This window comes from Myxine glutinosa, chromosome 3 (genome assembly GCF_964187855.1).
Source record: "Myxine glutinosa chromosome 3, kmMyxGlut1.1, whole genome shotgun sequence".
Lineage (NCBI taxonomy): Eukaryota > Metazoa > Chordata > Myxini > Myxiniformes > Myxinidae > Myxine > Myxine glutinosa.
The window spans coordinates 4,368,537-4,395,573 of record NC_136263.1 but is presented as its reverse complement, the minus strand read 5'-3'; the positions used below and the strand labels follow the sequence as shown (position 1 = coordinate 4,395,573).

General features: G+C 46.5%; 1 protein-coding gene across 2 annotated transcripts in view; it reads left to right on the top strand.

Annotated features, from left to right (window-relative positions):
- Window positions 1–263: 263 nt before the first annotated feature.
- Window positions 264–27,037, top strand: part of LOC137423834 (uncharacterized) — a 141,793-nt gene continuing 115,019 nt past the window's right edge. The window contains exons 1-3 of one of the 2 annotated variants that reach the window (XM_068111377.2): window positions 264–313; window positions 12,014–12,078; window positions 12,216–12,287. In XM_068111377.2, coding sequence (XP_067967478.2) covers window positions 12,058–12,078; window positions 12,216–12,287 — 93 coding nt within the window. In that variant the 5' untranslated portion in view covers window positions 264–313; window positions 12,014–12,057. Of the gene's footprint in view, window positions 314–12,013; window positions 12,079–12,180; window positions 12,288–27,037 lie in introns of those variants that run through there. The other variant, XM_068111376.2, reaches the window with a different exon arrangement.

The following is a 27,037-nucleotide window of genomic DNA, read 5'->3' as shown; positions in this document are numbered from 1 at the left end:
ATTTGTCATTCTGCAAATAATTTTAATTTGTGGGTTTTTTTCGTCCTCTGTTTTGTTTGTTCTTCTTGAAAATAGTTCTGTTATCATTATTTTTTAATGTAAAAAAAATGATTTTGAAACGATCACAAGCAACCCGTTAAAGGCATTGACTTCCGTTTGCCGACGTAGTTCCGTCTCGTATCCTAGCAACGTCTGGGGCGTCTCTCGTCTTGGCTCCTCCTCCACCGGACAGTTACCGTTGTGTATTCATTGCGCCGTCGTTAAGTGTTTCGAGCGGTGTATATTTTGTTGTCGTGCGACGCTGCATGAATCGGTATGACGTACCCAAAGCTTTTCGTGTGATGCCCTTGATTTGATGATTTTCAGTTCCGTTTGAACCTTCAATAACCGGGTAACCGTAATGCATGATTATCCGCCGCCTTTGTTTCTCGGAGGCCCTATGATCGTGTTTTATTTAATTCTGTAATTATCTATATATCTGTCGCCATCAAAACATAATAATAATAATAATAATACATTTATTTTATATAGCGCTTTTCAAGAAGCCCAATCTTCCTTTTCAACTTACATCCTTTTACGCTTGTGTTGATTTCCATTCAAAGTATTCATTCATTAGACTTGGTGGTGTAATGAGCGGCGGTCTGTGGTTTGAACCCCGGACGAGTTTTACCACAGACTTTAAAAACAAGGTACGTGCTGCTTCGTTGCTTGACGTTCAGCATTTCAAAAGGGTAGAGCATGGATAAGCAGCCATAGGTTGGCAGCCATTGTGCAACCTTGATGTCAAAAGGGGGAGAGCATGGATAAGCAACCATAGGCTGGCAGCCATTGTGCAACTATGATGTCAAAAGGGGTAGAGCATGGATAAGCAACCATAGGTTGGCAGCCATTGTGCAGCCTTGATGTCAAAAGGGGTAGAGCATGGATAAGCAACCATAGGTTGGCAGCCATTGTGCAGCCTTGATGTCAAAAGGGGTAGAGCATGGATAAGCAACCCTAGGTTGGCATCCATTGTGCAACTACGATGTCAAAAGGGTAGAGCATGGATAAGCAACCATAGGTTGGCAGCCATTGTGCAGCCTTGATGTCAAAAGGGGTAGACCATGGATAAGCAACCATAGGTTGGCAGCCATTGTGCAGCCTTGACGTCAAAAGGGTAGAGCATGGATAAGCAACCATAGGTTGGCAGCCATTGTGCAGCCTTGATGTCAAAAGGGTAGGGCATGGATAAGCAACCATAGGTTGGCAGCCATTGTGCAGCCTTGATGTCAAAAGGGGTAGAGCATGGATAAGCAACCATAGGTTGGCAGCCATTGTGCAGCCTTGATGTCAAAAGGGTAGAGCATGGATAAGCAACCATAGGTTGGCAGCCATTGTGCAGCCTTGATGTCAAAAGGGGTAGAGCATGGATAAGCAACCATAGGTTGGCAGGCATTGTGCAACTATGATGTCAAAAGGGGTAGAGCATGGATAAGCAACCATAGGTTGGCAGCCATTGTGCAACTATGATGTCAAAAGGGGTAGAGCATGGATAAGCAACCCTAGGTTGGCAGACATTGTGCAGCCTTGATGTCAAAAGGGGTAGACCATGGATAAGCAACCATAGGTTGGCAGCCATTGTGCAGCCTTGATGTCAAAAGGGGTAGAGCATGGATAAGCAACCATAGGTTGGCAGCCATTGTGCAACTATGATGTCAAAAGGGGTAGAGCATGGATAAGCAACCATAGGTTGGCAGCCATTGTGCAACTATGATGTCAAAAGGGGTAGAGCATGGATAAGCAACCATAGGTTGGCAGCCATTGTGCAGCCTTGATGTCAAAAGGGGTAGACCATGGATAAGCAACCATAGGTTGGCAGACATTGTGCAGCCTTGATGTCAAAAGGGGTAGACCATGGATAAGCAACCATAGGTTGGCAGCCATTGTGCAACTATGATGTCAAAATGGGGTAGAGCATGGATAAGCAACCATAGGTTGGCAGACATTGTGCAGCCTTGATGTCAAAAGGGGTAGAGCATGGATAAGCAACCATAGGTTGGCAGCCATTGTGCAGCCCTGATGTCAAAAGGGGTAGAGCATGGATAAGCAACCATAGGTTGGCAGCCATTGTGCAGCCCTGATGTCAAAAGGGGTAGAGCATGGATAAGCAACCATAGGTTGGCAGCCATTGTGCAGCCTTGATGTCAAAAGGGTAGAGCATGGATAAGCAACCATAGGTTGGCAGCCATTGTGCAGCCTTGATGTCAAAAGGGTAGAGCATGGATAAGCAACCATAGGTTGGCAGCCATTGTGCAGCCTTGATGTCAAAAGGGGTAGAGCATGGATAAGCAACCATAGGTTGGCAGCCATTGTGCAGCCTTGATGTCAAAAGGGTAGAGCATGGATAAGCAACCATAGGTTGGCAGCCATTGTGCAGCCTTGATGTCAAAAGGGGTAGGGCATGGATAAGCAACCATAGGTTGGCAGCCATTGTGCAGCCTTGATGTTCCCAATGGCCTCACTCTGCGTATTATAGATCTTCGATATCCTCTTCCCACCTGTTTCTTTCCCATGTTTAACGTTCATCATTTTTGTTGCAAACTTGAAATCCTACTTTGTTATAACTCGGTATTCAATTTATCGTGTGTAAAATGTCATGCAGTTGTACATACATCATACATGATGCACTTTCGGAAAACAAAAGTCCAAGCAGGGTCGACAAATGTAGTAAAGGTGGACAAGCCGCACACAAGATTCCCGAGGAGATGTCCCAATTTGTAACGATGTTGACGGATTGAAACCCGAACAAAGAAACCTGACGATGTTCATCTGAAACGTCAGCTCAACCTGCTCCTGCTCAAGGTCTCTTGGTTGTCCGCAGGAGGGCGCCATTGTTTGTCAAATTTCCCCCACAATATCTGGAAAGTTTTCATCCTGAGAGACCCATTCGGTATTCCCTGAAGCTTCGTGCTTGGTTGTGGAAGCTTCCTTCAGATAGGAAGAAGAAGTTTGCGTCTTTACAATCATGACGCTCAGCATGGCCGCCATCTGTCCGGTGTCCTCCAGTGATTGCTTTTAATAATTGTGAACTGAGGAGGGGCTTTATCTATTTATTACGTCCGCCACCGAATATGGATGGAGGTTATGTTTTAACACCTGTCTGCCTGTCTGTCTGTCTGTTAACAGGATATGTAAAAAAAGTTGTTGATGGATTCGGACGAAACTTGGTGGACAGGTTAGGTGTGGGAGGGACCAAGAAGAGTTTATTAAATATTTGGTGAAGATTGAAATCCGGATCAGTAAAAAAAATTAATGTGATTCTTCACCATTGAGAGATGGAGTTAAAACTGATACATAGCAGGTTATCTCAAAAAGTTGTGGATGAAATTCAGATGAAACTTTTTTTTTTGTACACAAAGTCGATGCTCGTATAAGAGCTAAACTGTTCCCCCCTCTGGGCCGGTGCACCTGCCTCACACCTGGCTCGGCTTCACGAGGTTGAAACCAAAGCTTTCAGAATCATTGGAATCTCCCGCGATGAAGCTAACTCCGAGGGCCTTTTACTCACTCGCCGCAGGCAGGTTGGTGGTCTTTCCGTCTTCTACCGACTCCTCTCCGGCCTTGCCCCCCCAGCACTCTCTGGGCTCTGTCCCCCAAATATTCCTTCAGGTCGCACAAGATCTGCCTGCAACCCTCTTATGGTTAAACTGCCAAAATCAAGGCTCTCTGCTCACCTTCACTCCTTCAATCCTCTTTTCTCCCGCCTCTGGAACAAACTCCGTCACTCTCTTCAATCCCACTCCACCCTCCAGGTCTCTAAAACACCTGTTCACCACCATCTCTTATCTTCCCCCATCCAAAACCTTGATCTTTCCTACCCCCGTTAAAACACCCCAAACCCTCCTTTTTCAATCCCCAACTTCTTTCATGAAATTCCTAGTCGTGTTCATTTGCTTTATACCGTGTACCCCTCCCCCTCCTCCACCAGCCCTCCGCCTTCCACAGATCTCCCCATGTCCCTGTTTTCTGCTGTTGCTGTGCTTGTGTGCTTCCCTCTCTCTCCCCCTCTTGTCTCTCGCTCCCTTCATTGTATGTTTTATGTGTCTGTGCATGTTGTCATGTTTTCATGTTCAATGCGTTAGCTCTTACACGAGCCTCGATTCTGTGTACAAAAAAAGACTTTATGGACAGGTTGGGTGTGTGACACGTACTAATTGATCAGATGTTGCTCCAGGTCCAGATCCAGATCCGGCCTATCGGTGGAATACAAAACGTAACCTGTTCAGCCTGGTGGAGGTGTGTTCCCTACCGAGTGGTCCCAATCTAGTTACATATGTAAATATTTGACCTCTTTCCTCCCCCGTGTGTTCTATCCATGCTTCCTTTCCTCTTCTTACTCTCTTCTAAAAAAAAATTCCTTCCTCTCTCCACTCCCACACTCCACCACGATACTTCCTTTTCTCATTTTATCCCATCGACACCCTCGTGCTTATGTCGCCTAATAAACACATTGGCCTTAAATAACAACTCAGCAGGCCAAAAGGGCACATAAGGGCATAGCCAGGAATGTTAAACCTAACAGCAAGACATTATTTAAGTATATAAGGAAAGGCTTTAGAGGAGCATGGATCCCTTGAGGAGTAGCAAAGGAGAATTGGTAAACAACGAGTGTGAGATCGCAGGATTATTAAATATTATTTGCTTCGACATTTACATGGAAACAGTCATGGGAACTTCCAATATTGCAGAGAGAGTATCTATGTCGGGGGTCAGTAAGGGCTTTCAGAAGAGATCCAGGTTGGAATAGAGGAAGTGAAGAAACAGCGGACAGCTCCTGAGCCAGAAAATATGCATCCGAGAGTAACCCTAACCCTAACCCTAACCCTAACCCTAACCCTAACCCTAACCCTAACCCTAACCCTAACCCTAACCCTAAGTATTGTTGGAAGATAAGTGTGGTATTAGTTGATATCTTTAATAGTTCACTGGAGTCAGAACAGGTAGTGGATTTGAGAGATTTGAGGATTTGAGAGAAGCGAATGTAACATCCATATATGGACCCCAAAGACCCAAAATATCCCGAATACCCTAAAGACCCCAAAGACTGAAAAGACCCAGAAGACCCTTAAAGACCCCTAAAACACAATATGCCAAAGACACCAAAGACCCAAAATATCACAAAGACCCTTAAAGATGACGGAGACCCAAAAGACCTAAAAGACATAAAACACCCAGAAGACCCAATTGACCACAAAGACCCCAAAGACCCATAATATCCCAAAGACCCTTAAAGACCCAAAAGAGTGCAAATACCCTGAAGACCCAAACTACTCCGAAGACCCAAAACACTGCAAATACCCTTAAAGATTCCAAAGACCCAAAAGACCTCAAGACACTTAAAGACCCAAAATACCTTGAAAACCCTTAAAATCTTCTGAACACTGAAAAGACTCAGAATAACCTTAAAGATCCTGAAGACCCTTAAAGACACCAAGGACTGAAAAGACCTAAAATACACCAAAGACCCAAAAGACCGAAATGACCCCGAAGACCCTTAAATACATAAAAAGATCAAAAACACCCGAAAACCGAAAACACCAGGAAGAACCAAAAGACCCCGAGGACCATTAAAGAAGTAAAAGACACTGGAGACCTTTAAAGACCCTGAAGACGCAAGCAATCCAAGAGACTGAAAAGACTCCGAAAATCCAAAAGACCCCAAGGACTCTTAAAGACCATGAGGACCATTGGACCCCAAAGACCAAAATTATCCCTAGGATCCAAAATACCCCAAAGACTCTTCAATACCCCGAAGAATCAGACCGAACCATTCCGTAAAAGCGGCCTGGTACCAATAAACCCCCCAACTTGGCTTCCAGTTTTTAAATGTAACACTCTATCTGTAATAGCCACTTGGTTCCATAATATAACTCCAACCCGTCACTTTGACGGGCTTCATACCAGTTATTTAATAAAAGTTGCAGTGAAGCAATTGGGAGCTATTGACCTGTTAGCTTGATTTCATTTGCGGGGAAGATGTTGAAGACATTAACTAGGACACTCAGTAGAGCAATACTGTACCTCCTCCACCAGGCTGAACAGTTTACGTTTTGTATTCCACTGATCAGCCGGATCTGGATCCGGACCTGAAGCAAAATCGAATCAATTAGCACGTGTCACACACCCAACCTGTCCACCAAACAACTTTTTGAGATATCGTGCTCACAAACATACAGACAGACAAACAAACAGGTGAAAACATAACCTCAATCGACCTTTCGTGGCGGAGGTAATTAAGGAATGGATAAGGAACCATTTGATGAAATTAGTGTTAATCAAAGGTAGTCGGCATGGATTTACCAAAGGGAGATCATGGTTAACGAATTTATTGGAGTTTGATGAGGTAGTTTCTGACTGGGTGGATGAGGGAAGTGCAGTGGATGTAATATATCTAGACTTTCAGAAGGTACTTTATAAGGTACCACATAGGAGGTTGTCAGATAAGGTGAGGGCTTACAGAGCCCGGAAAGAGCAGATTCAACATTTTTTTTTTCAAAGACCAAATTCAGAAAATTAAAATGTGCCATGGAAAGACTTTGTATGATGAACGATGCCCAGTCGGCGGCTCGCTTTGGAGGCAAACTTTGAAATGTGGTTTGCCCAAGAAGGATCATGGCTGATGGTGACACCCAAGAGTATGAATGACTGAACTTCCTCAAGAGGATTGTTAAGAAAGTAGATGGGAGGGTTTGCCAGACGTTCCTTTTGGAGAGAGATAATGAACCTGTGAGATTTGCCAGGATTGTAAGACATGTTCCAAGTGTTTGAGCAGTTTGTGATTTTTTTCAAAGTCTGAAGCGATGGAAGAGGCTGCAGCCTGTCTGAAGGATGAGGGATGAGGGATGAGGGATGTTACGGCAGAGGGTGTGGTCAACAGCAAATAGATACAGGAGATTTTCCAGAGACTCAAAGAGATCATTGATGAAGATGAGGAATAGGACTGGGCCGAGAGCACTCACTGCCTTGGGGTACTCCAGCCTTGACAGGGAGATTAAATTAAAGGATTCCGTTGAGTGCCACATGTTAGCTACAAGATTAGAGGTCAGTAAGCCACGTGTGGAGTTGGCCTTGGATTCAATAAGCAGAGTTTGGAGAGTAAGGCAGGGTGCCAGACTGTATCGAAAGCGCGAGACATGTACAGAGAGACGGCCCTGATTCCATGTCTGACATTGCGGGCCTCCATCATCCATTGTTGGGTGAGTAGAAGCAGCATGTCCAAGGTGTAGTGACCAGGTCGGAATCTGAATTGATGATCTGAGATGAGGCTGTTGGAGAAAAGGAATGATTTTACGTCACCTGCGATGATAGATTCCATGACCTTGCTGGTGATTGGAAGTAAGCTGATTGGTCTGTAGTTGAGGGGATCAGTTTGTGCACCTTTTATGTGATGTGATGTGGTGAGGTTGGTCGTTTTCCCAGCAGATGGACTATGTAGTCAGGTTCACTGTGTTTTTTCGTTCAAATTTTTTGTAGATTAGCAAAACTATACATTTTTGGAATATTCAGAGCATGAGGAATCCAAAAATTAATGTTTACATTTGCGTGGACAGCTTTGCGAAAATGACACTCAGGACAGTGATGAAGATCTGTAAAAGCATATTCCTGAACGGTATCGACCTCGTAGATCCTGTGTATAGGACTTATAGTTCAATCTGATACTAACAAGGCTGCTTTCTTGCTTTATAAACCCAAACCTATAACTTCAAAGGACTTGTAATATCATGTACTATGTAATACAGTTATATCACAAATATAAAAACGATGGTTTTCAATTACCTTTGTTTGTTGCTTTTCTATAATCCTGAGCACTATTTTGAGGCCTTTATTGGATTCCTTGACCCAGAAACCATAGGATTAGCATATTTAATTAAGTTTCTAGGTTGACGAGAAGCCGAGATAGCGCAAAATATGTATTTTATGGCGGCCATTTTGAAAATCCAAAATCCGTGTCTGTGCAAATACCAACATTGATTTTCGGATTCTCCATGGTCTGATGATTCCAAAAATGTACAGGTTTGCTAATCTCCCAAAGTTTTGAACGAAATTATATTTGTTAACATCGTGAACCTGACTAATGACAGTGTGAAAAGGTAAGAGAGAGGGTGAGCAAGAGCAGCAGAGTACTTTGTAGGACACGTGAGTTGATGCGGTCTGGGCCTGTCACAGAATAAGAGTCGAGGTTTGCCAGTAACGTATCCACCTTCTCAAGTGGGAAAGACGCAGGGCCCAGCCCGGAGCAGTTGGGTACAACAGGGTCGATTACGTGTCGATAATGAGGGTTTGGGTACACAAGATTTGGAAGCAAACACAAACTTGAGGCATTCGGCCTTCCCACGAGCTGATTTAGTTGTGGTGCCATTTCAAGGGATGGAAGGGGAGCATACCTAGGATAGTTATGATAGCTGCAGACGAGATTGGATAGATATGTGCATAATGGAAAGCAAACTTGTGTGGAAGGATTCCCAGGTTGTATTAACATCAGGAGAGGTGGAAATGAAGTACCTGTCTTGACAAGAGAGCGCTGCTTGCAGTCCCTGCCCGTGAGCTTGACTGAACTGTCGGACTCTCAGCGCTCTCTGAATAAACCCAGAGAGATGGTGACTGGTCCAAGGTGAAACTATTGGGGCGGCAGAGAAACGGCACTCATGCATCGCATTTGAAGGGGAATTCCTCATTACCAAAGTCCAGAATTGAGGACGTGCCGTCTGGAGAAATTAGGGTTGGAAAGTTCACCGATTGGGTGAGGCCATATTTGCATATCACAGTTGATTCTGTGCCGGTAGCACTTACAGGTAAGCACTCTCGACACCACACACGTCATTCAGAGTCATTGTTGAATTGGTGCCCTTTTAAGTTGACAACTCAATCATGGCAAGATTAACAATAAAAAGGCAAATAAACATTTATTTTAAGATGGAAACTAATGATTTTTCCTCTCCCAACATGTAGCCAATGTTGAGTAAATGCTCGGAGTGAACCTGAGAGCATCTAAAATGCCAAAGTTTCCACTTGCAGCATCTAGGAGAGCATGGACCCATTCCCTTGATTTCTAGACGTCCAACTCCCCCACCGACCCCCTCCTTACTTCAAACTATCCTGGATCTTCCCCTGTAACTGGATTGGAAACTTAGTCATAGGAAGCAAAGAGTGGGTGTGTGAGGATGTCTTGCTGGGAAGATGTAAGTCTGCGGAACCTCAGGGGTCAGTACCAGGACCATTATTGTTCATCATTTACATAAACTATTTAGAAAGTGGGGTGAGGAGTCTGCTTTGCAAAGTTACAGATGACAAAAAACATGGTCGACATTAGAGAGAGGGGGGGGGGGGGGGGGGATCAGGTTCAGGGAAGTCTAGGTACTTTAAGAGATTAAGCAAAAGATTGGCAGATGCAATTTAACCGGAAGAAGTGTAAGGTGCTGGGGATGGGTGAGAATAATGAAAATAGGGATCACGTGATGAAAAGGGCAGTGTTGGAGTGTGTGTCACGTTGGAGAACGATCTGGGGGTGGTCACAGATAGAGGAGAGGGGGAGGAAGGACACAGGACACCACCAGGCTGCTATAGGTAAAGCAAACAGTGTTTTCGGATGTATTTGTAAGGGGGATTGATTTATAAATCAAAAGGGTTTGTGTTAACACTGTACAGGAATTTAGTGAGGCCTCATCTAGAATATTGCGTGCAACTTTGGTCACAACATCTGAGGAAGGAGACAGAGACTGAGGAGCTGCCATGGAGATATATCTGAGGATGTAGATACTGAGGATACATCTGAGGATGTAGATACTGAGGATACATCTGAGGATGTAGATACTGAGGATACATCTGAGGATGTAGATACTGAGGATACATCTGAGGATGTAGATACTGAGGATACATCTGAGGATCTCGATACTGAGGATACATCTGAGGATCTAGATTCTGACGATACATCTGAGGATGTAGATACTGAGGATACATCTGAGGATGTAGATACTGAGGATACATCTGAGGATGTAGATACTGAGGATACATCTGAGGATGTAGATACTGAGGATACATCTGAGGATCTAGATACTGAGGATACATCTGAGGATGTAGATACTGAGGATACATCTGAGGATGTAGATACTGAGGATACATCTGAGGATCTAGATACTGAGGATACATCTGAGGATGTAGATACTGAGGATACATCTGAGGATGTAGATACTGAGGATACATCTGAGGATGTAGATACTGAGGATACATCTGAGGATCTCGATACTGAGGATACATCTGAGGATCTAGATTCTGACGATACATATGAGGATGTAGATACTGAGGATACATCTGAGGATCTAGATACTGAGGATACATCTGAGGCTGTAGATACTGAGGATACATCTGAGGATCTAGATACTGAGGATACATCTGAGGATGTAGATACTGAGGATACATCTGAGGATCTCGATACTGAGGATACATCTGAGGATCTCGATACTGAGGATACATCTGAGGATCTAGATTCTGACGATACATATGAGGATGTAGATACTGAGGATACATCTGAGGATCTAGATACTGAGGATACATCTGAGGATGTAGATACTGAGGATACATATGAGGATCTAGATACTGAGGATACATCTGAGGATCTAGATACTGAGGATACATCTGAGGATCTAGATACTGAGGATACATCTGAGGATCTAGATACTGAGGATACATCTGAGGATATAGATACTGAGGATACATCTGAGGATCTAGATACTGAGGATACATATGAGGATGTAGATTCTGAGGATACATCTGATGATCTCGATATTGAGGATACATCTGAGGATCTAGATACTGAGGATCTAGATACTGAGGATACATATGATGATCTCAATATTGAGGATACATCTGAGGATCTAGATACTGAGGATACATATGATGATCTCGATATTGAGGATACATCTGAGGATCTAGATACTGAGGATACATCTGAGGATCTAGATACTGAGGATACATCTGAGGATCTAGATACTGAGGATACATCTGAGGAAGGACATAAGCTGCCATAGAGAGGGTACAGCGGCGAGCTACTATATTGATTCCAGGGCGAGAGAGACGAACCTATGAGGAGCGTTTGAAGGAGACAGGACTATTTCCAGTAGAAAGGAGGTGATTATGAGGAGATCTGATAGATGTTAACGTACAGAAGAGTGTACACGACATCGGTGAAGTGGAGTTTTTCAGCAGAATGGGCAGTGTTAGGACCAGGGACCATAGTTTGAGGGTAAAGAAGATGAGAGTTATGACAGTTTTAAGGCAAGATTATATTCAGTCAAAGAGTGGTTAAGTTAATGTATGAAATGGTCTCCCTGGAAAAGTAATGGCAGGGTAAGGGTTGGATAATTTAAAATGGGAATTGGGTAGGTACCTGGTAGGTATCTAGAAAATGACGTTAGATGACTGGAACAAACTCCCTCATTCTCTTCAATCCCACTCCTCCCTCCAGGACTTTAAAACGGCTGTTCACCACCATCTCTTATCTTCCCCAATCCAAAACCTTGACCTTTTCTACCCCCGCTAATTTCACCCGAAATCCACTTTTTTGAGGTGCCGACTTCTTTCCTGGAAGTCCTTGGTGTCCTTGCGTTTTATACCTATCCTGCCTCCCCACAAGCCGTCTGCCTCCCACACATCTCCCGATGTCCCTGCTCTCAAATGTTGTGTTTGTGTGCTTCCTCCCCTTCTCTCCCCATCTTGTCTACCGCTCCCCTTTATATATACTTTGTTTGCTTGTTTGTTTGATTTGTTTGTTTGATAAATGTTAGCTCTTTCACGAGCCTCAACTCTGTATACAAAAAAAAAAAAAGGTGATGATGACCAAGATATGCCAATGCTGTAATTTTGAAGTAAAATTACATAAGGATACACGAGGAACTTCAGTGGAAGGTACCTGAGTGCATCGGAGATCGAGGGGTATGAGAGTATCGTCAGGACCTGTCGGTAGCATGTGTGTGGACAGGTACTGGATACTGGGGTTGGTGCAGCGCAGGCATGATGGGCTGAATGGCCTCCTCTTGCACCAAAGTTAGTTACTTGTTCATCCTTGTGTAATTTTGCTCCAAAATTACAGCATTTACATTTATTTTTGAAATTGACCAATTGTGTGACAGTATTACACTGTGATGTTGTTTTCAATGCTCTCTCTGTTGAGTGTGGTTCAGATGGCTGACAATGAGGACATGTCACCATCGTGTGAAAAGGCTTTTGTCAAGGGAGAATGCGCTTCCTTTCAGGTAAATTACATCCTCATTGAATCAAATTTCTGGTAATATTTTCCCATTCTTCGATGAGGATTTCACAACGTTTTCTTCATTCATCGTGTATGATTCGTGGTGTGCGTAGAACATTCGAACGCCGTATTTTTCAAAGGGTAAATATCCAGACGGTAATTGCGAGTTTTGCGGACATCATGACCGACATTTTCAAGCAACTTATTTACTTCTGCTATCACTCGCCTCGGAGCTATCCAATGTACAGGGCAACACCTGTGCCCCAATAGCGATGCAACAATATTGCATTCCAGTCCAATATGTATTCTTTCACAGCAACTTATTCTATGTAAATATGCTCTACTAAGTTAACCTTGGATACATTTTCCCCTTCATGTATATTGCTTCCTGAATGGTGATGTCATAAGTGGCGAAAACAGAACACGCACTTAAAATATTAGGATGCAGCAAGTGGAGTACTTTTTGTGTTTATTAATCAAATATTTCAACAGTCTTTGTGAGTTGATCGGGTTCTCAGGCCAAAATACCTTCTCAAATAGATGTTTTGAAAAATTGAAAACGCTGGTGACGTCACGACGTTGTCGTATAATACAAAGGTCATTTCAATTCTATACAACACAATTATCAATGGGAAATTGTGCAGTAGTGGAGATCAGGAAACCCCACCCCCTCCTCCCCCCATAAAAAAAAACATTGTGTTAATTTTTGCATGACGTCACAACCAGATACATTCTGTGATACCAAGTACAGCATGCACTTGCTTCCTCGAGAGATAAGGAGCATTTGATTGGACAGCTGGGCAGCTTATTTACCTGTTTATATAAGCTCGTGTGCACAGAAGACATTGGCATTCAATTATGACGCCAGACCTGGAAACTTTTGAACAAAACCTCTTTTTTATATCAGATTTTTCGGTCGTCTGGGCTTTGTCAAGATGATGTTGATGTGGAAATGGCTGCTTGGGGTTTACATTGCTTCGTGAAGTTTGTTTAATTGGTTCCTTAATGAATATAATAGAATAAGCGTGAGGTAATGAATCGTATTATTGGATTTGTGTCACTTATGCAATAGACAGTGCCCCCCCCCCCCCCTTAATGTCTGTGTCTAAAAATCCTGACATTTTGACCCCACTTCTAATGGCCTTTCCTTTGTAAACATGTCTAAATGTCTCTTTTTAGTGTTTTGCTGAGCCCTGAGGTGCTAGCTGGGCGTGAAAACCAAAGTTGCTCGTACCGCCGACCTAGCCGGTCGACACATCGGCGGCTCAAGGGTCACGGACAGGTTTGCCCCCTCACGCAATAGGCTGCAGGACAATGTAAAGTGGCAAGGGAGGGGAATGGTGCGTCATTGATTATGCCCGAGCCCGAGGGGATAAAAGGGCAGAGTGAGGATGGAAGCCAGAGGAGAAGCTTGAACAGGCTTGGCGAGAACTTGTGTGACCTTCGCTCGTGCTGCAGACCAGAGCCACGCCCCACGCCACACCCTATCGTCCCCTGCCAACAGGGGCGTATCTACGGAAAATAGCGTCTATGGCAAGCACTGAAATTGCGCCCCTGTCCAAACATCTGGCACCCATCTTTTAGATAACTTTACCATAAAATCAACTTAAAAATACAAGTCAAGCTCGTTAATCTTTTAATTAACAAATTATGGCACGACATGAAAATTACAACTGTACCTTCCTTGCTTTCACTGATGCAAATTGGTCTATGATGTGCTCAAAGTCAGTTTTTTTTCAGTTTCTTCTCTTTCTACACTCAGCAGAGCAAGATCACAGAGTTTGCCTTGCCCCATGGAGGCCCTCAAATTCGAAAGTATTAGTTTTAACTTGCTGAATGATCTCTCACAGCTGGCGATGGAAACTGCGATGGTGAGCATTATCTGAATAGCAATGCGAAGATTGGGGAAAACGCTCTCATCTCCATACTGAACAATAAATTCGAGAAGCTCTTCAGGTCTTGATAGTTTCATGTTGGCCCGACTTGATAGCAACATTCTGCAATCCAAAATTTCTTCATATAGCTGCTGTCCATCAACATCAGAGCTGTACAATTCGCCCAAATTTTCGCACTTCTTCTTTAGGTCGTCACTGTCGGCGCCGCAACACAGTCCCTCGACATCGAGAAGGAACCCAAACTTGGCGTCAGTGTCATGCAAACGAGTGAACCTTTCATCCATTTCTCTGTGAAGACGGTCGAGTGTTCCCTTCATGACTCTTTCCATTTCCCCCTTGGCTGTTAACCCAGCGTCTCTCGAGTTCTCATCAGCCATTCTGTTCTTTCGTCTCTGACGTCTCTCAACTTCAATATTCCATTCTTGACAGAGACCGAGTCCTTCTTCGAGTGGCTCACTCACCAACACTTCTCTTTCATCATGAAAATGATCTCGGAGGGCTTTCAAATCCAGGGCAGCATCGTGGAAGTTCATGCTAGGATTCTGCAGCCTCTTTTGAATACGGTCAATGCGAATGAGTACTTTGTTCCAAAATCCTAGCAAAGTCAGAAAATCGTAACTCAACATGTGGTTATACACCTGCCTTGCGTCACTTCTTGTTTCACTGGTCTCGTTTTCATTGTCCATCATGTCCTGGAGAACTTGAAGTATCTCCTCAAGGTACTTGTTGATGGGCTTCACTGCTTCTGTCCTTGCACTCCACCTGGTTTCGGACTCCGACTTCACAACCACAGGCACGGCGTTTTTGAGTTTTTCTCAGCGCTGTGTTGAACGAGAGAAGAACACGTAGAGAGCTTCGATGGTTCCAAAAAACGTGACCATCATTGTATCCTGCTTGGCTGCATGTACACCCACCAAGTTGAGTGAGTGATTGTCGCAATTCACAAACACTGCCAGATTGTTTTTCTCACTTATTCTTTGATGAACACCACTTCTGTGTCCAGCCATCACAGCAGCATTGTCATAGCACTGTGACCGACGATCTTGTAGCTCCATTTCGTCCTTCTCTAGCTGTTTCAAGATATCTTCAACCAAGCGCTCAGCATCCTTCTGGCTTATCTGGATAAAACCAAGGAAGGACTCTCTAACACGGACTGTTTTCCTCTCAAAATCAACTTCCATGTACCTCACTACTTCTGACATCTGCTCACGGTGTGCCTGATCAGGAGTCGAGTCGAACATGAGACCATAGTACTTGGCTTTACGAATGCTTCTCAGTAAACTCTGGCAAACAGTGGATGCCATCATGTGGATGAATTCGATCTGGACACCCGGTGAAAGATAAGACATGGATCCAGGATGACTTTCCACACGAGTGAGGTGTTCTTTCATGACAGGGTCAAAGATGGCCAGTAGTTTCAGTAAGCCAAGGAAATTACCCACATTGGAGTCATCGTCCAGCTGAAGTGACTCCCTGTGTCCTCGCAAAGCCAGGTTCTGATTCGCAAGGAATTTTATGCAGTGAAGGATTCTCGTCAAAATATCACGCCACTTCTGCTTTTCCTTCTCAATCTGTGACAAGTTCCGCGTCAATAACTCCTCTGTTTTCAGCTAAATTTCTTTCCATTTCTTTCCACTGTGTGAAGCACTCCCGATTATTCTTAGCATTTTCATGAACACTAATCCTTACAGGTGCTTTCCACTGGTTGAATCCACTTTCCTTCTCCAATGAGGATTGATGGTGTGACCGGGAACGGGAATAGAGAAGACAACAGATACAAAATGCAGACTTTTTAGAAGGGAAATAGACCAGCCATGAGCGAGTCACTTCCTCACCCCGACCATTTCCCAATTTCCTCTTGAACCAAGTTTTGGTCATTGAGCGGTTATTTGTTGGTAGGAAAGGCCCCTCACTACAAACAACAACAGGCATTTTACGGCAATTTTCCCTGCAAGAGCGGGGGTTAGCCTTGCGGTCCCCATGGCAATCTTCTCCATTTTGCCCTATTTTCTGCATCTCCCCTTGTTAACCCCCTTGCCCGCATTTCTTCTTCGACCATCTTTAGCCAAGTCTTTCTCGGTCTTCCCCGTCCTCCACTTCCTTCTACATTCATTTCCATCACTCTTCTCAACCAGTCACTTTCATCCTTCCTCAACACATGACCAAACCATCTCAAACTGTTTCTCTTCACAGCATCAATCACAGGCTCTATTCCCATCATCTTTCGCAATTCATCATTTGTCTTCCTCTCTCTCAATGATACTCCACACATCCACCGAACCATTCGCATTTCCACCCTTTCCAGCCTTCGTTGCTGCTCTACGTTCATTACCCATGTCTCGCTCCCATAAATCATAACACTTCTCACACATGCAGCATACACCTTTCCCTTCAGCTTCAACGACACTCCCCTCCTCGTCAGCACGCCACTCAGTTCCCGAAACTTCTCTCACTGTTCTGGAAATACTTCGAACCCAGCTTTATTATTTCTGTTCTCAACGCGTCAGGCAGAATTGCTTTTCCAGTATCCTTGTCGAACTTCAGAAGTCCAATGTCATGCTATTCAATCACTTCTGGTATGACAGAAGACTTCGCTTCTGGTATTTGAGGCTCTTCAACACCATCCAGTTCACTAGGTTCAGTGTCATCAGGTTCAATCTCGTCAGGTAAAATCTCGTCAATAAACTCAACATCACCACCACCACCATCGTCTTCCCCTCCTGTCATGTCCACGTTCTCTCTGGCAGCCTCACTTTTAATCTCATCATACTCGGATTTATCTGACTTGACTTCCTCCTCGGCTTGTGACGCATTTGTACTTGATCCACCTTCGGATTCTAACAAACTTGTAGCAGGTGCAGGCGACTCCATGGCACGTGTCGAACAACTTGTTCCGGGCTTTTCAAAGAAGGGCATGAAGAACTTGCTCGACTTCTTGGCTTCCTCCGTCTCCAACTTTCGTCTCTTCCGTCCTTCAGCTCCACTTTCCTTCTTTTTCGTGAAGAAACGTTTCATGGTCCTCTTACACAATGCTCTGAAATAAGGAAATGGCACTTTTAATAAGAACATTAAATTTCACAGATTTTGCACAAAATTCTAGACTCCCTCCCTAGTTTGCGCAGGAGAATGGTCTTACTGCCAGTTGGCACTGAGCAGTGGTACTGTGAGGTATGTGGTCATGTAGCTCCCAGCACTGTATTTTACCTAATAATTTATATAAGTGGTTTAACAATCTAGCCATCCTAGTGCTTCTCACCCATGATAATCAAAGACAGATCATACATCTGAAGAAAATTCTTTTTTCACTATCCGAGGATGGCTTGTCTGACTTTAATAGAAACTGCTCAGTGGCACCCCTCTTCATGTGGCGCCCAGGGCACGTGCCATACCTGCCATACCTTAGGTGCGCCACTGCCTGCCAAGCCCAGCAGCACGTTCACTGCCAGAGCGGCCGAGATCTGACCTTGACCATCCTCCAGTGTCCCGCTGGACACCACATGCTATTTCTGTCTTGTGATTCCCTCTGTCTCTCTACCATGATGTACTTGTCAGGCCCTAAGGACTTGCGTATTTAAGGATTCCTGTGTTTGTTGGTGGTTCATGGGTGTCTATTGGTAGAGGTTAAGGGCTGTTATTGTTACCTCCCCACTGAAGGTGGACGGAGGTTATGTTTTCACCCCTGTCTGTTTGTTACTTGGCAAAATACTTCTTTTTTTTGGACAAGTATTTTGATCACTCCGGTGTGTGTGTGTGTGTGTGTGTGTGTGTGTGTGTGTGTGTGTGTGTGTGTGTGTGTGTGTGTGTGTGTGTGTGTGTGTGTTGTCTGTCCACTTACTTATACTTGCCTACAGGTCACAATTTTAAATTGATCTTCACGAAACTTCACCAAATGGTAGAGTTCGTGGTCCGACAAAATCCTATATTTTTTGAGGTCAAAAGGTCAACATAGGCCAAAGGTCAACCACTTTTTTCAAATTTCTAAAATCCTCAATTTTCATCCGATTGACTTGAAATTTGAATAGGATTTTCATATCAGCTAACTAAAGTCAACCACCAACTATTTTTGAGATCAACATAGGTCACAAGGTCAACAGGCCAAAGGTCAACCACTTTTTTCAAATTTCTAAAATCCTCAATTTTCATCCGATTGACTTGAAAGTTGAATAGGATTTTCACATCAGCTAACTCAAACTAACCACCAACTATTTTTGAGGTCATCATAGGCCAAAAGGTCAACATAGACCAAATTTCTAAAATTGCCAATTTTTATCCGATTAACTTAAAATTTGAAGACGATTTGCATAATAGGTCACTGAATTGAACCCTCAATTATTTTTGAGGTCAAAAGGATTCTCTACTGAGTGCCATTCTGCTTTGTTCTCTTTTGCCAAGTGTCACTCTATGAGTGATTTTTCATTTGTCTGTTTGTTTGTTTGTGAGCAACATATTTCAAAAAGTTGTGGACGGATTGAGACAAAATTTGGCAGAGAGGTCGGGTATGCGACAAGGACAAAATGATTAGATTTTAGTGAAGATTCGTATCCGGATCCCGCTAGTAGAATTTTTAAAGTGATTCTTCACCATTGGGAGATAGGGCCAAAAACGATATATAGCAGGATATCTCAAAAGGTTATGGACCGATTTGGATGAAACTTGGTGGAGAGTTTGGGTGTGTGACAAAGAAGACTAGTTAAATTTTGGTGAAGATCTGAATATGGATTCGGATACGATAATTATTTAATTTTTAAGTGATTCTTCACCATTGAGATATCGGGCAAAAAGCGATATATAAAAATGATATCTCAAAAAGTTATGGATGAGTTATGACTAAACTTGGTGGACGAGTTGGTTAGGTGACAAGAACAAGCTGATTAGATTTTGGTTCAGGTCCGAGTCCAGATCCGGCCTATCAGTGGGATGCAAAACATAAACTGTTCAGCGTGGTATGCGTTCTACCGAGTGCCGTTCTAGTTGATAATTATTCATTGTGCATTGCTTCGTCTGTTTCCTGTCCCATGTTTATTGTTACAATTAAATATACCTGGTCTCAAAGTGAATTTGCGTTGGCGTGGTCCCTCATTTGTTAATTGGGAAAGCCCCTTGAGGGTTGATTGGCTGCGGCTATTAAACCCCGCACACCCTGACAGTGTCGCACTTCTTCGGGCTCACTCAGCCTAATTAGGAAGAGATCTGCGGTGCTCATTAGCGTAACACTAGGGTGACTAAGAGACCCCAACCAGTACGGTATCGTGACTAGTGGACACGTGATCTGGCTGTGGGTGTTCAAACCGGTTGACCATTACAGTCGCATTGAAGTGACTCACCGGAATCATACCAGGTAACTAGAATGAACCACGTGACAACAACAATATCATCCATATTACATTTTTACCTGCCACATGTCGCAGGTCTACAAGAGCTTCAGGTTGCTGTTGCTGTTGTTGTTGGGGTTGTTGTTGTGAGTTGATTTTTCAAATGTGCACCCATTGGTCGGACAGCTGCTGAACCACACCCACATCTGTCGCTTGATTCCAATCACAATAGCACCAAGACGAAATTATATGGTTACCATCTTGGTTTTCTCGTGGGCTTAACTCATTAGGCTTGTAGGCCTCTGTTGCTTATAGACTGTCCAGCTTTGTTGCATCAGATTTCCATTGACTTTGTTTGGATCGTGTGTTAAATTATTAGTAAGGTTCAATCAAGCCCGTATGTGCCTCCCTAAAAAAAAAATGAATTATGTAATTTTTCAACGACCCCATATGCGCGTTAATCAGTGTTTCCCAATTGGCCTGTTACTGGATTTTTAAAGCCAATTCATTCACGCTTAATGGCAAAGTCCCGTATCTCCAATGACCACACACAGGTTTTCATGAACAAATGGTTTATTACAACAGATAGACTGGGAGGGCGGAAGAAAGAGAGAGAGAGTGACACACACACGACAAAATCTATCTAATCTTATTCATTCACATAGAACATGGGACAGATACAGCTCGATCTAATCTTATTCATTCACATAGGAACATGGGACAAACATGGCTCTATCTAATCTTATTCATTCACATGGGAACACGGTACAGATATGGCTCTATCTAATCTTGTTCATTCACCTGGGAACACGGAACAAACATGGCTCTATCTAATCTTGTTCATTCACATGGGAACACGGAACAGACACAGCTCTATCTAATCTTATTCATTCACATGGGAACACGGGACAGACACGGCTCTATCTAATGTTATACATTCACATAGGAACATGGGACAGATATGGCTCTATCTAATCTTATACATTCACATAGGAACATGGGACAGATATGGCTCTATCTAATCTTATTCATTCACATGGGAACACGGGACAGACACTGCTCTGTTTATTTTTATTCATTCACATGGGAACATGGGACAGATATGGCTCCATCTAATCTTATACATTCACATGGGAACACGGGACAGACACTGCTCTGTTTATTTTTATTCATTCACATGGGAACATGGGACAGACACAGCTCTATTTAATCTTATTTATTCACAAAGGAACACGGGACAGACACGGCTCTATCTAATCTGATTCATTCACAAGTGAACACAAGACAGACACAGCTATATGTAATCTTATTCATTCACAAAGGAACACGGGACAGACACAGCTCTATCTAATCTTATTCATTCACATGGGAACATGGGACAGACACAGCTCTATCTAATCTTATTCATTCACAAAGGAACACGGGACAGATACAGCTCTATCTAATCTTATTCATTCACAAAGGAACACGGGACAGACACAGCTATATGTAATCTTATTCATTCACAAAGGAACACGGGACAGACACAGCTCTATCTAATCTTATTCATTCACATGGGAACACGGGACAGACACGGCTCTATCTAATGTTATACATTCACATAGGAACATGGGACAGATATGGCTCTATCTAATCTTATACATTCACATAGGAACATGGGACAGATATGGCTCTATCTAATCTTATTCATTCACATGGGAACACGGGACAGACACTGCTCTGTTTATTTTTATTCATTCACATGGGAACATGGGACAGACACAGCTCTATTTAATCTTATTTATTCACAAAGGAACACGGGACAGACACGGCTCTATCTAATCTGATTCATTCACAAGTGAACACAAGACAGACACAGCTATATGTAATCTTATTCATTCACAAAGGAACACGGGACAGACACAGCTCTATCTAATCTTATTCATTCACATGGGAACATGGGACAGACACAGCTCTATCTAATCTTATTCATTCACAAAGGAACACGGGACAGATACAGCTCTATCTAATCTTATTCATTCACAAAGGAACACGGGGCAGACACAGCTCTATCTAATCTTATTCATTCACAAAGGAACACGGGACAGACACGGCTCTATCTAATCTTATTCATTCACAAAGGAACACGGGACAGACACACCTCTATCTAATCTTATTCATTCACAAAGGAACACGGGACAGACACGGCTCTATCTAATCTGATTCATTCACAAGTGAACACAAGACAGACACAGCTCTATGTAATCTTATTCATTCACAAAGGAACACGGGACAGACACGGCTCTATCTAATCTTATTCATTCACAAGTGAACACAGGACAGACACAGCTCTATGTTGTGGGGGATACCCCATATAGGCATAATTCACTAGCATGGGACCAGTGGGTCTATTGACGGTATGGGCGTGGCGTGCGCTCGGGTGTTGGAGCCACGCCCCTTTAAGAGGATCGGGCGGAAGTCATGGGGGATATAAAAAGACATGAGTTCCAGTCGGGTTTTAGTTCTCTGTAAATAAAGGAGCCTTGAACAAGACAAGAAGTATATTACCCTCTCATTGTCCGCAACTCCGACATTGGTGACCCCGTTTTGCTCTTGAACGTTTTCGGAGCTTTGAGCGGACATGGCGACAAGCGCACTTTCGATCAAACTGCCGGAGTTTTTGGAACGACAGGCGGCCATTTGGTTCGCACAAGCTGAGGCCCAATTTGCCATTCGGAGCATTTCTGCTGACAACACTAAGTATTATTATGTCATGTCTGCGCTCAGCGGCTCCACTGCGACCACGGTGGTGAGCCTTCTCCAGGATCCTCCGGAGGGCGACAAGTACGAGACGCTAAAGGCCTTGCTGCTTGATACCTTCGAGCTCACTGAGGCCGAGCGCGCCCGTCAACTCCTTTCTCTACCCGGGCTGGGCGACTCCAATCCGTCAGAGCTTCCCTCGTGGTCCCCCTGTGCTGTCTTTCCCTCGTTGTCCCCCTGTGCTGTCTTTCCCTCGTGGTCCCCCTGTGCTGTCTTTCCCTCGTGGTCCCCCTGTGCTGTCTTTCCCTCGTGGTCCCCCTGTGCTGTCTTTCCCTCATGGTCCCCCTGTGCTGTCTTTCCCTCGTGGTCCCTCTGTGCTGTCTTTCCCTCGTGGTCCCCCTGTGCTGTCTTTCCTTCGTGGTCCCCCTGTGCTGTCTTTCCCTCGTGGTCCCCCTGTGCTGTCTTTCCCTTGTGGCCCCCCTGTGCTGTCTTTCCCTCGTGGTCCCCCTGTGCTGTCTTTCCCTCGTGGTCCCCCTGTGCTGTCTTTCCCTCGTGGTCCCCCTGTGCTGTCTTTCCCTCGTGGTCCCCCTGTGCTGTCTTTCCCTCGTGGTCCCCCTGTGCTGTCTTTCCCTCGTGGTCCCCCTGTGCTGTCTTTCCCTCGTGGTCCCCCTGTGCTGTCTTTCCCTCGCGGTCCCCCTGTGCTGTCTTTCCCTCGCGGTCCCCCTGTGCTGTCTTTCCCTCGTGGTCCCCCTGTGCTGTCTTTCCCTCGTGGTCCCCCTGTGCTGTCTTTCCCTCGTGGTCCCCCTGTGCTGTCTTTCCCTCGTGGTCCCCCTGTGCTGTCTTTCCCTCACGGTCCCCATGTGCTATCTTTCCCTCGCGGTCCCCCTGTGCTGTCTTTCCCTCGCGGTCCCCCTGTGCTGTCTTTCCCTCGCGGTCCCCCTGTGCTGTCTTTCCCTCGCGGTCCCCCTGTGCTGTCTTTCCCTCGTGGTCCCCCTGTGCTGTCTTTCCCTCGTGGTCCCCCTGTGCTGTCTTTCCCTCGTGGTCCCCCTGTGCTGTCTTTCCGTCGTGGCCCCCCTGTGCTGTCTTTCCCTCGTGGTCCCCCTGTGCTGTCTTTCCCTCGTGGTCCCCCTGTGCTGTCTTTCCCTCGTGGTCCCCCTGTGCTGTCTTTCCCTCGCGGTCCCCCTGTGCTGTCTTTCCCTCGCGGTCCCCCTGTGCTGTCTTTCCCTCGTGGTCCCCCTGTGCTGTCTTTCCCTCGTGGTCCCCCTGTGCTGTCTTTCCCTCGTGGTCCCCCTGTGCTGTCTTTCCCTCGTGGTCCCCCTGTGCTGTCTTTCCCTCGTGGTCCCCCTGTGCTGTCTTTCCCTCGTGGTCCCCCTGTGCTGTCTTTCCCTCGTGGTCCCCCTGTGCTGTCTTTCCCTCGCTGTCCCCCTGTGCTGTCTTTCCCTCGCGGTCCCCCTGTGCTGTCTTTCCCTCGCGGTCCCCCTGTGCTGTCTTTCCCTCGTGGTCCCCCTGTGCTGTCTTTCCCTCGTGGTCCCCCTGTGCTGTCTTTCCCTCGTGGTCCTCCTGTGCTGTCTTTCCCTCGTGGTCCCCCTGTGCTGTCTTTCCCTCGTGGTCCCCCTGTGCTGTCTTTCCCTCGTGGTCCCCCTGTGCTGTCTTTCCCTCGTGGTCCCCCTGTGCTGTCTTTCCCTCGTGGTCCCCCTGTGCTGTCTTTCCCTCGTGGTCCCCCTGTGCTGTCTTTCGCTCGTGGCCCCCCTGTGCTGTCTTTCCCTCGCTGTTGTCAGCTCTTTCACGAGCCTCGATTCAGTATATATAAAAAAAAAAAAAAAGGGCTGATGGACCACATGTTGTCTTTCCTGGGCAGCCACCGGCCATGTTTTCTCTTCAAGGAGCTGTTCCTGCAGCAGCTGCCAGGACAGGTACGGTCAGCCTTGGCCAACTCACCCGTTAAGGATTTCCGCGCCCTAGCCAGGGAAGCAGACAAGTTTTTCTCCGCGAGACAATAATGCAGTGCGGCAGCATGGGACCCCGGCCCCGTCGAGCCTACGCCTCTGGCGGGCACCATTGTGGCCGCCATTACGGTCCAGCGGCAGAAGCCCCCAGGCTTGTGTTTTTACCACGCAAGGTTTGGCCTCAAGGCCAAGGCATGCCGGCCACCCTGCAGCTTCAACAAGTCGGGAAACGGGGTGGCCGGCACTCGTTAACTGCCATGAGCATCGGCCGTTCGGGCAGTTTGTTGTTCATTTCGGACACCGACTCCGGACGTCGTTTGCTCTGCGAGACAGGTGCCCAGGTGAGCGTTCTGCCTGCGTCGGCATTGGACCGGGAGGCCGGGAGTCACAGCACTGCCCTGGCAGCCGCCAACGGCAGTGCCATTCAGACTTTTGGTAAACGGAACGTGGCACTGTGTTTTGGCGGGCAGCGGTTCACATTGGATTTTTTCACGGCGAGTGTGTCCACCCCCTTGCTGGGCGCCGATTTGCTCTGCGCCAACGGCCTATTTGTGGATGTTAAAAATCGGCGGCTCATTAATGCGGAGACATTCAGATCACTTCCATGCTCGCTGAGCGGGTCCGCCTCGACGAGGCCTGCGTGCACGCTCTCGACCTCTGATGAGTTCGCCCGCCTCCTCACCGAGTTCCCAGCCCTTACACGGCCCACCTTTTCGGCCGTTGTCGTCAGACACGGGGTGGAGCATCACATTCTGACCACCGGCCCGCCCGTCTATGCATGGGCTCGACGCCTCGACCCGGGGAAACTCGCTGTCGCAAAGGCAGAGTTCAACACGTTGGAGCGTCTTGGCATCATGCGACGCTCCGACAGCCCCTGGGCCTCGCCTCTCCACATTGCGCCGAAGCCGAGTGGTGGTTGGCGCCCTTGCGGGGATTACCACCGCCTTAACGACGCCACTACCCCTGACTGCTATCCAATCACGCACATGCAGGATTTTTCTGCCCGCTTGGCAGGTAAAAAATTTTTTTCTAAGGTGGACCTCGTTCGTGGTTACCACCAGGTCCCCGTCCGGCCGCAGGACGTTCCTAAGACCGTGGTGATTACACCGTTCGGGCTTTTCGAATTCCTTCCTATGCCTTCTGGGCTCAAGAATGCGGCCCTGGCTTTCCAGCACCTGATGGACAGCGTGTTGCGGGATTTGCCGTTTCTGTTCGTCTACCTGGACGATATTCTCATCGCCAGCGCTTCCAGGACGGAGCACATGCTTCACCTCTGAGCGCTCTTTGAACGCCTCAGTCAGCATGGCCTTATCATTAACCCGGCTAAGTGCTTGTTCGGGGTGGCCTCAATTGACTTTCTTGGCCACCACATCACGATGGAGTGGGCCGTCCCACTGCCATCTAAAGCGGAGGCTGTGAAGGGTTTTCCGCGCCCCTCGCCGTCAGGGCCTTGCAGGAGTTTTTGGGCAAGGTGAACTTTTACCATTGTTTCGTGCCCTGTGCGGCCCAACTGATGTGGCCCCTTTATGAGGCCCTCAAGGGCAAGCCTACCAAACGCGCCATCGACTGGACCAAGGAGATGGCCAAGGCTTTAATGAATGCTAAACTGGCCCTCGCCAGCGCAACCATGCTGGCGCATCCGTCGCCCGATGCACCGATTGCTCTTACCACGGACGCTTCGGACTACGCGGTTGGCGCCATGCATGAGCAGTTGCTCAACGGGGCCTGGCAGCCGCTTGCTTTTTTTAGCCGGCAGCTCCGTCCTCACGAACGAAAGTACAGTACCTTCGATCGTGACCTCCGAGGCCTCTACCTAGCTGTCCGACACTTCCGTTACCTGTTGGAAGCCCGCCATTCACGGCGTTTGTGGACCACTAGCCCCTGGTATTTGCCATGGCCAAGGTCTCTGAGCCGTGGTCTGCCCATCAACAACGCCAGCTCTCCTTCGTTTCCGAGTTCACAACGGACATCCAACATGTTGCTGGGAAGGATAACACGGTCGCGGATTGACTCTCCCGGTCCATAGCTGGTGCAGTTCACCTTGGCATCGACTACACCCGCATGGCGGCCGATCAGATCTCCGACCCGGATGTCCAGGCCTGCAGGGCAGCGGTCACGGGGCTTCGACTGTCTGATGTGCCGTTCAGAGACACGGGCACCACACTACTGTGCGACGTTTCTTTGGGACAGCCTCGCCCCGTCGTACCCACCAGCTGGAGACGGCTGGTGTTTGATGCCGTCCACGGTCTTTCTCACCCGGGCAGGAAGGCATCGCAAAAGTTGGTGGCGGCGAAGTTCGTTTGGCACGGGCTCAGGAAGGATGTGCGCGACTGGGCCAACACCTGCGTCGAGTGCCAACGCTCGAAGGTGCATCGCCATACCTATGCCCAGTTGGCGCCATTCACAGTGCCAGAGTGACGGTTTGACCATGTTAACGTGGACCTGGTGGGGACCCTTCCCCCATCACGGGGATTCACCCACCTCCTCATGCTGGTTGATAGGACCACCAGGTGGCCAGAGGCCGTCCCGCTTACATCTACGACGTCCGCTGATGTGACCCGGGCGTTCATCGGCACTTGGGTTGCCCGTTTTGGCGCCCCCTCGGACATCTCTTCAGACGGGGCCCCAGTTCAACTCAGAGCTCTGGGGTGCTGTTTCCCAGGGGTTGGGGGTAAAGCTCCATCGCACGACTGCATATCATCCCCAGGCTAATGGATTGTGTGAGAGGTTCCATCGCTCTATGAAAGCTGCTCTCAGGGCCAGCCTTCGGGATGACAGTTAGGCCGACAGACTCCCGTGGGTCATGTTGGGCCTCAGGACAGCCCCTAAGGAAGACCTCCAGTCATCATTCGCAGAGCTCGT